The 10,382-nt window shown below is 35.6% G+C and overlaps 2 protein-coding genes across 2 annotated transcripts; both read left to right on the plus strand.

Moving 5' to 3' along the window:
* The first annotated feature begins 2,153 nt into the window (after positions 1-2,153).
* On the plus strand, positions 2,154-5,101 carry LOC306881745 (chemokine XC receptor 1-like). The gene is made up of 2 exons (XM_079435991.1): positions 2,154-2,236; positions 2,891-5,101. The coding sequence occupies exon 2, from the start codon at positions 2,910-2,912 to the stop codon at positions 3,999-4,001; it is 1,092 nt and encodes a 363-aa protein (XP_079292117.1). The 5' UTR covers positions 2,154-2,236; positions 2,891-2,909; the 3' UTR covers positions 4,002-5,101.
* Positions 5,102-8,677: 3,576 nt separating this feature from the next.
* LOC306880933 (chemokine XC receptor 1-like) lies at positions 8,678-9,769 on the plus strand (the record flags this gene model as incomplete). Its single annotated transcript, XM_079434738.1, has 1 exon — positions 8,678-9,769. One exon carries the CDS (start codon positions 8,678-8,680, stop codon positions 9,767-9,769), a length of 1,092 nt encoding a protein of 363 aa, XP_079290864.1.
* Between the last annotated feature and the right edge of the window lie 613 nt (positions 9,770-10,382).

A 10,382-nucleotide genomic window follows, 5' to 3' on the forward strand; every position in this document is an offset into this window, starting at 1 on the left:
AACAGTGATCAGAGAGTCCTAAAGCTGCTCGTAGAACCGAGTGATATGCGTCCTTTATTGTTGTGTAACAGTGATCCAATATATTACCGTCTCTGGTGGGACATGTGATGTGCTGTCTGTATTTTGGCAGTTCACGTGAGAGATTTGCTTTATTAAAGTCCCTGAGAATGATTAAAACAGAGTCTGAGTGTTGTTGCTCACTCTCTGTGATCAGATCAGCGAGTTTCTGTAAAGCTGTGCTCACGTGCGCTTGCGGTGGAATGTAAACACTCATGAGAATGAACAAACAGAACTCCCGCAGCGAATAGAACGGCTTGCAGTTAATGAAGAACGTTTCTAGATCTGAACAGCACATCTTCTTTAACACAGTTACATCTGTACACCACCTCTCATTGATGTAAAAGCACGTCCCGCCACGGCGCGATTTCCCCATTGATTCCGTGTCCCAATCTGCTCTGATCAGCTGATAATTAGGCAGATGTAGCACGCTGTCCGGCATGTCGCCATTCAGCCAGGTTTCTGTGAAACACAAAGCAGCAGAGTTAGAAAAGTCCTTGTTTGTCCGGGAGAGCAGAAGGAGTTCGTCCGTTTTGTTGGGTAGAGAGCGGAGATTCGCCAGATGGATGCTAGGCAACGCCGTTCGAAGTCCGCGCTGACGAAGCTTCACAAGCGCTCCGGCTCTCTTCCCCCGCCTGCGCGTCCTCCAGAAGCGTTTGACCAGAGCTACGGCTCCGCCAACTACAATGTCTAGCAAAACGTCCGAAAAATCAAAAACCGGTAGAGGATTTTGTGGTGTGTTCTGCCGAATGTTCAGCAGATCATCCCTGGTAAAACTGATCTTATTTGTGAAACAAAAAACAGGAAATACAAACAAAAACAATACGAACACTGAAGACACAACAATAGCTGCCATCATCGGCGCCATGTTGGATTCGTATTCGTGAAAGACGTCTTCCCTCAGGCTCAGGTAGATTGAATGTTTTCCTGCCTTTCTGGATGTTGGGCTCATAATCATTAAGTTGTTTGCATTCACCCAAACTGATTTGCTGAAATCAAAACGCGGACGCACATTTCAGACTTTGCACTTTCAGATACCTGCACTTCCACAAGTGACATCACTTGCAGTCTTTTCTATTTTTAAATATAATTTAATTTATATATTTTTTTTTTATTTGAATCTCTCAACATTTTACACAAGTAGCCAGGTGATGAATACAAGAAAAAATAAACTAAATTACAATGTCACTTGCAATCCACACAAATGTGCGTGGTGCTGTGGTATAGTTAAATGATTAAAACTACTTTAATATCATAATATACAGGGTCCTGCAAGCCATATAGGAGAAAAAGACAAGACCTGCAAATCTGCAATCACAGAACAGCAGAATATGAATGCAATGCGCTTTTAAACCTCCCGTAGAAAATCATAAACACTTAATATGGCTTAATGTGTTAATAGTGCTATTAAAAGATCAAATTCAATATACAGGTTATTAATAATATGTATATAGTCTTTTCCTCCCATACCGCAAAACGTGGCATACTATCATGACAAAATTAACAATTGGCCTAACTTTCATGCTCTTTAAAACATTTTCCTCCCTCCTTTGTCCTCCTCCTCCTCCCCTGGGCCGCTATACGTAAGCCGTCTGCCATAGTGGTCAACTTGACGTCATTCACTATAGTAATCACTGAATATTCGAAAGATGCCACAAGTCTTCGCAGCAGACTTCTACCTGACAGTCAATGCGGCATTATATCACGAAAGTGTGGACTCAGAGGAAGGCCGTGAGGGTTTAGGGTGCCATTTGGGACAGGGCCTATATGTGTCTATGGTTTTATCAATTGCCTCTGAAGAGTCATTTTATGTAGCAGGTGCTCAAAAAGAGATGAAAGGCTATAACAGGGCTAATGTAGGGCTGAGAGTCTTAGGCTAGTTTATATTTTAATCATACATTTAACCTAATCCGTGTTAAATATATAGGCCAACTCAGTGTGATTTTTATTCATCTTTCTTGATTCAAGTCCTTTTTTGACTACGGGCAAGGCCTCAGGATCTTCCAAATTAATTTATGGTAAGGAACAGAAAATAGGACATGGACCTTTTTGGTGGGTTGTACTCTTTACTAATAGGAACAATAACCCATTTAGACAGTTTCATAGTTTTTAGATTTAACACTCTCTGAGTCTGCGAACAACCATTACAGTAATATTTTCTCTGGAGAATTTCAGAAAGGTAAGTGACAACTCAGCAGACAGAAAACAGATTATAAATTCCACAGAGTTATTATATGTTTCTATAATATAGTACAAGAAATGTTATATTTACATTTATTTTATGCTCTCAATATTTTTGAAGTGCACATGAAGAATATGTGTAACAATTATCAATGCAATCATTGATTATATCTTCGGTTGGTTAAGGTTTAATATTTAAGTTATTAAGACAGACAGACAGATAGATAGATAGATAGATAGATAGATAGATAGATAGATAGATAGATAGATAGATAGATAGATAGATAGATAGATAGATAGATAGATAGATAGATAGATAGATAGATAGATAGATAGATAGATAGATAGATAGATAGATAGATTTAATACAGTGCACTGTAAAAAAAAAAAAAAAGTTGAGCCAACTTCAGCAGATTTGTGAGTTTTCTCAACTTGTTGTTTTAAGTTTATACAACAAAAAGTTGAGAATCTCCTACAAAAATAAGTTGAGAACTCAAAAATCTGCTGAAGCTGGTTGCATTAACATTTTAAGTTGGCTCAACGTTTTTTTTTTCTTTTTTTTTCTTTTTTACAGTGTACTTGCTGTTTTTTGTAATCATATGTGAAATTTATTAGAATTTCTGAATGAAAATTGTCCCCAATTTACTTACAGTGTGCATTTATGCATCAAGATGAAAGTCCAACCAATGATTGAAAATCAGAATGAATCATCTTACATTTATGACTATTATGATTACAATTCATCCAACGGAAGCTTTGAAGATGACATCTGTATCAAGACAAATGCTTTCCAGTTTGCGACAGCCATCACTCCAGTCATTTTCATCATCATCGTTCTGTTCAGCTGTGTGGGAAACACTTTGGTGGTGTGGGTCCTGGTGAAGTATGAAAATCTGAAATCCCTCACCAACACATTTCTGTTAAATCTGGCTCTCTCTGATCTGATTTTCACCTTTGGCCTGCCCTTCTGGGCCTACTACTACATATATGGCTGGACTCTTGGAGATCCTGCTTGCAAAGCAGTAAACTTTGTGTTCTACACGGGATATTACAGCAGCATCATCTTCCTGACGGTTTTGACCATCCACCGTTACATGGCCGTGGTTCATCCCATGTCAGTGGTCATGTCTAGAAAGAGCGTGCACTGCTATGTGACATCAATTGTCATCTGGATCATCAGTCTTTGTGCTGCCATCCCACAGGCTAGATTCAACTCAGTTGTATCCAACTCCATTGATGAATTCATGGATGCTCAAAACAACGGCAACAATGAAGTTCTGCTCTGTGATTTTGATGGTGAAATTAATTGGAAATTGTCAAGTACATATTTGCAAAATTTATTTTTCATTATCGCTTTTGTGATCATTGCTTTTTGCTACACTGTGATCTTGGGACGGCTGCTTCGACCAACATCTCACACTCGTAGAAAGACGGTGCAGCTCATCCTCTTCATAGTGGTGTTTTTTTTCTTGGGATGGGGGCCGTACAACGTGGCCATATTTCTGGACTCTCTGATTTCATGGAAAATCTCTCCTTTTAGTGATTGTAAGCTGAGTGAATCTATAGACTATTTGATGTACGTCTCTCGGATGGTGGCTTTCTCACACTGCTGCCTGAATCCTGTGTTTTATGTTTTTATGGGGATAAAATTCAGAAACCACTTGAAGAAAATGTTACAGACTTTCTGTAGGAACAACACAGAGCCTCAGAATCGACATAGCAGGCTTATTTACTCCAATGGTGAAGAAATATCTATGTATTAGCTCTCTCTACGCTTAAAAAAAAACGTTCTCAACAACAACAACCCTGGGTTTGAACATTGCATGTACTGATTTTCATCAACAAAATGAATGCAATGTAAAGAGTCTGTATAATAAATTGATTACTGAATTTGAATGTAAATAGCTCTAAAAATCTGTAATGTAATCTTACAAAAAGTTGTTATATACATTTTTTATGTTCAATTGATTTGCATTGTATATTTACTTTCTTTTACACATTCATAATTGATGTAACAAATGATGAAAAATAAATTGGTGTGTTTATACAGTAGTGAACATGTTAGCTATTTACTGCGTTTGTTAACTTTAAACAACATGACTTGTTGTGCATGTTTTTCCACATAATTTGTATTTTTTTGTATTGTTTTAGTTGGATTAATTGATTTTAGATTAACAGCTTTAATAACAATTTTTTTTAAATAGATTAACCTGAGAGGTTAAAACAATTACATAGCATATGCAATTTTTCCTCTGATTAAGTTCATACATTTGTAAATAAAAACAAGTATTATTGGAGAATGTTAAACGATATGTATGTGTGAGTGTTGTATGTATGCATTTATGTATTTTTAAATTTACTAGCAATTTATGTCTGAAAAACATTTCTACACCATTTTTTTTCCCGGTGTTTCTGAAAACACAGAACTGAAACTTAAACAGAATTAATCATTATCATATATCCTTCATTAATGTTTTAGGAAACATGTATTAGCTATTTCACCGCAAAACTAGGCCTTACTTCTGTCATTAATTTAGTAATTTATGAGTCATAAACAATAAAAATAAATTGGCTCTGTGATCTATGTCTGACATCTTCTCTTTTCTAAGCCTTTTCCTCCAACTTTGTTCACTCTCTGAAAAAAAAGATACTGATGTCACCTTTTAAAGTACATACCTACTTTACCTAAATTGTTCATATCAGTACCTTTTGAAATGGTTTGTACAACCACCATGGTGAACATGGTAAAAAATGAAAAACCTATCAGGTAGGAAACATCTGTCAGGATGTGGTCACTGGTGAGGACTAACCTAATAACTTTACCCTGTTTTGCAAGTAAATAAATCTAATGAAAAATGCCTGTATGTTTGCTGTGGACTCATACTCTCATTGTGGTTTCTTTGGGTATTTCCCACAAGCAACTTTGATTAACAAAACATCTTTGCATCCATGCATTTCACATTATGTGCTACTTGAATTTATTAATTTTTTCTTAAACAACAGCAATAATAATTATAATGTTTTTGGTTTGTTGAAAAATAATCAGTAATCACATTTTCCAAAGTTCGTTAACAGATTTATTTACAGACTTGGCTAACTGAATCATTTTACGTTTTTTTCAAAATGCTTATACACAGTTTTTGAAACTGTGGCTCCATTTATCAAAACTCTACTCACAAAACCACAAACACACACACACACACACACACACACACACACACACACACACACACACACACACACACAGACACACACACACACACACACACACACACAGACACACACAACATACAAAACTTCACACGCATCTTGCAAAAGCAAACACTTCTTTGAAAACTGTTTTAACTCTTCTAAAAAAGGTATTTTTGCATAGCCAAATAATTAGCCACATAAACACCAAACTAAACACAGATGTGAAAAATGTAAAACATTATTCTCGTGTGTCTTTTGCTTGTTCAGAGTGCAGTGAAGAAAAGGATTTTGTCACAGCACTCGCACATGCATGCATGTTCACATGTACACTGTATATACTGTATATATGTACAACTGAAGACTTTTACACAGTTATGCAACTGAACTGAATCAATACCGAACTGACTTGAGCTGTAGATTGACACAATTGACTTGTTAGAGCTGCTTTACAGCAGAATGTGAAACTGAATCTGCTTTGAAACAATCTATATAGTATAAAGCACTTTAGAAATAAAGCTGACTTTCTGACTTGGCTTGTTTGCATGTTCAAATGATATAGATAGATAGATAGACAGACAGACAGACAGACAGACAGATAGACAGATAGATAGATAGATAGATAGATAGAGACAGACAGACAGACAGACAGACAGACAGACAGACAGACAGACAGATAGATAGATAGATAGATAGATAGATAGATAGATAGATAGATAGATAGATAGATAGATAGATAGATAGATAGATAGATAGATAGATAGATAGATAGAGACAGACAGACAGACAGACATATAGATAGACAGACAGACAGACAGACAGACAGACAGACATATAGATAGATAGATAGATAGACAGACAGACAGACAGACAGACAGACAGACAGACAGACATATAGATAGATAGATAGATAGATAGATAGATAGACAGACAGACAGACAGACAGACAGACAGACAGACAGACAGACAGACAGACAGACAGACAGACAGACAGACAGACAGACAGATAGATAGATAGATAGATAGATAGATAGATAGATATACAATGATATATGTATACAACACAGTTGCATATTCAGTGTGTGTGTGTGTGTGTGTGTGTGTGTGTGTGTGTGTAATTGAACAAATGTTGTATGTGTTTTCACACATGATCACTGTGTGTAGGTCATTAGTAAATGAGTGTGGCATTAAAATGGTAGTGTTTCCCAAATTAAACAAAAGAGCTTTTAGTTTCGAATGTAATGTAGAGAACTGTGTTTAGAGTTTTGTACAAAGTTTGTTTTACAATATCTCAAACTGAGTTTAAAGCATGTAATATGCTTATAGTTTTGCAGACTTGGTCTAAAGATTAGGTATATGAGTGAATGGTTCCACTAAGTCAGCCTCAAGTATCACTTTTTTTTAAACTGTAAAACATGAGCATGAACCATTACACTGAAGAATGTTTCAGATAATTGCTTCTGTCATTACTTTGATGAGTCACAAAAATTTAAATACATTTTACCCAGGTAGTTCGGACTTGCAGCAGTTCTATGGTTCATTTTACCACAGCTTTGACACGTTTGTAGTCATGTGTGGTTGGCTGATTCAGTGTGGTCCTTTGGTAAGGGTTTTCGATTTTATTAGTTCTACAACATCAGACAGTCCAGGAAAGAACAAAAGACGACAGTGAAGTTTGCTCAGGTGACATATTTTACCTTCATTTGTATGCTTTAATATGGAAATGTGCAGCATTGTTAATAAATTGTATGTGTTTCCATGTGCAGACTAATAATCCAATGTCTTAAAGGTGTAGTGTATGTCTGTGCCATAAGCAACAGCAAACAAAATCACAAAATAATGACGAGTTACGATACTGCAAGATGTATTATATCTGCGGTGGGTTAAGGTTTAGTATTTAAGTTATTAAAATCAGATAGACAAACAGATAGATAGATAGATAGATAGATAGATAGATAGATAGACAGACAGACAGACAGACAGACAGACAGACAGACAGACAGACAGACAGACAGACAGACAGACAGACAGACAGACAGACAGACAGATAGACAGATAGATAGATAGATAGATAGATAGATAGATATACAATGATATATGTATACAACACAGTTGCATATTCAGTGTGTGTGTGTGTGTGTAATTGAACAAATGTTGTATGTGTTTTCACACATGATCACTGTGTGTAGGTCATTAGTAAATGAGTGTGGCATTAAAATGGTAGTGTTTCCCAAATTAAACAAAAGAGCTTTTAGTTTCGAATGTAATGTAGAGAAATGTGTTTAGAGTTTTGTACAAAGTATGTTTTACAATATCTCAAACTGAGTTTAAAGCATGTAACTTATAGTTTTGGTCTAAAGATTAGGTAGATGAGTGAATGGTTCCACTAAGTCAGCCTCAAGTATCACTTTTTTTAAAAACTGTAAAACATGAGCATGAACCATTACACTGAAGAATGTTTCAGAGAATTGCTTCTGTCATTACTTTGATGTGTCACAAAAAATTTAAATAGATTTCACCACAGCTTTGAAACATTAGTAGTCATGTGTGGTTGGCTGATTCAGTGTGGTCCTTTGGTAAGGGTTCTACAACATCAACAGACAACAAACAGTGAAGTTTGCTAAGGTGACTTATTTTACCTTCATTTGTATGCTTTAATAATAATTTATTACATTTATATAGCACTTTTCTAGGCACTTTACATAGTAAGGGGGTATCTCCTTGCACAAATAATGACGAGTTACGATACTGCAAGATGTATTATATCTTCGGTGGGTTAAGGTTTAGTATTTAAGTTATTAAAATCAGATAGACAGATAGATAGATAGATAGATAGATAGATAGATAGATAGATAGATAGATAGATAGATAGATAGATAGATAGATAGATAGATAGATAGATAGATAGATAGATAGATTTAATACAGTGCACTGTAAAAAAAAAAAAAAAAAGTTGAGCCAACTTAATTTTAAGTCAACCAGCTTCAGCAGATTTGTGAGTTTTCTCAACTTGTTGTTTTAAGTTTATACAACAAAACGTTGAGAATCTCCTACAAAAATAAATTGAGATTATTTAAAAATCTGCTGAAGCTGGTTGCCTTAACATTTTAAGTTGGCTCAACTTTTTTTCTTTTTTTTTCTTTTTTTTACAGTGTACTTGCTGTTTATTTGTAATCATATGTGAAATTTATTAGAATTTCTGAATGAAAATTGTCCCCAATTTTCTTCCAGTGTGCATTTATGCATCAAGATGGAAGTCCAACCAATGATTGAAAATCAGTATGAACCATCTTACATTTATGACTATTATGATTACAATTCATCCAACGGAAGCTTTGAAGATGACATCTGTATCAAGACAAATGCTTTCCAGTTTGGGACAGCCATCACTCCAGTCATTTTCATCATCATCGTTCTGTTCAGCTGTGTGGGAAACACTTTGGTCGTGTGGGTCCTGGTGAAGTATGAAAATCTGAAATCCCTCACCAACACATTTCTGTTAAATCTGGCTCTCTCTGATCTGATTTTCACCTTTGGCCTGCCCTTCTGGGCCTACTACTACATGTATGGCTGGACTCTTGGAGATCCTGCTTGCAAAGCAGTAAACTTTGTGTTCTACACGGGATATTACAGCAGCATCATCTTCCTGACGGTTTTGACCATGCACCGTTACATGGCCGTGGTTCATCCCACGTCAGTGGTCATGTCTAGAAAGAGCGTGCACTGCTATGTGACATCAATTGTCATCTGGATCATCAGTCTTTGTGCTGCCATCCCACAGGCTAGATTCAGCTCAGTTGTATCCAACTCCATTGATGAATTCATGGATGCTCAAAACAACGGCAACAATGAAGTTCTGCTCTGTGATTTTGATGGTGAAATTAATTGGAAATTGTCAAGTACATATTTGCAAAATTTATTTTTCATTATCGCTTTTGTGATCATTGCTTTTTGCTACACTGTGATCTTGGGACGGCTGCTTCGACCAACATCTCACACTCGTAGAAAGACGGTGCAGCTCATCCTCTTCATAGTGGTGTTTTTTTTCTTGGGATGGGGGCCGTACAACGTGGCCATATTTCTGGACTCTCTGATTTCATGGAAAATCTCTCCTTTTAGTGATTGTAAGCTGAGTGAATCTATAGACTATTTGATGTACGTCTCTCGGATGGTGGCTTTCTCACACTGCTGCCTGAATCCTGTGTTTTATGTTTTTATGGGGATAAAATTCAGAAACCACTTGAATAAAATGTTACAGACTTTCTGTAGGAACAACACAGAGCCTCAGAATCGACATAGCAGGTTTATTTACTCCAATGGTGAAGAAATATCTATGTATTAGCTCTCTCTACGCTTAAAAAAAAAAACGTTCTCAACAACAACAACTCTGGGTTTGAACATTGCATGTACTGATTTTCATCAACAAAATGAATGCAATGTAAAGAGTCTGTATAATAAATTGATTACTGAATTTGAATGTAAATAGCTCTAAATATCTGTAATGGTATCTTACAAGAAGTTATACATTTTCTGTGTTAAATTGATTTGCATTGTATATTTACTTTCTTTTACACATTCATAATTGATGCAATAAATGATGAAAAATAAATTGGTGTGTTTATACAGTAGTGAACATGTTAGCTATTTACCGCGTTTGTTAACTTTAAACAACATGACTTGTTGTGCATGTTTTTCACATAATTTGTATTTTTTGTATTGTTTTAGTTGGATTAATTGATTTTAGATTAACAGCTTTAATAACAAAAAAATTAAAAATAGATTAACCTGAGAGGTTAAAACAATTACATAGCATCTGCAATTTTTCCTCTGATTAAGTTCATACATTTGTAAATAAGAACAAATATTATTGGAGAATGTTAAATGATATGTATGTGTGAGTGTTGTATGTATGCATTTATGTATTTTGAAGTTTACTAGCAATTTATGTCTGAAAC

The sequence above is a fragment of the Barbus barbus genome (genome assembly GCF_936440315.1).
Source record: "Barbus barbus genome assembly, chromosome: 15".
NCBI classification, from domain to species: Eukaryota; Metazoa; Chordata; class Actinopteri; order Cypriniformes; family Cyprinidae; genus Barbus; species Barbus barbus.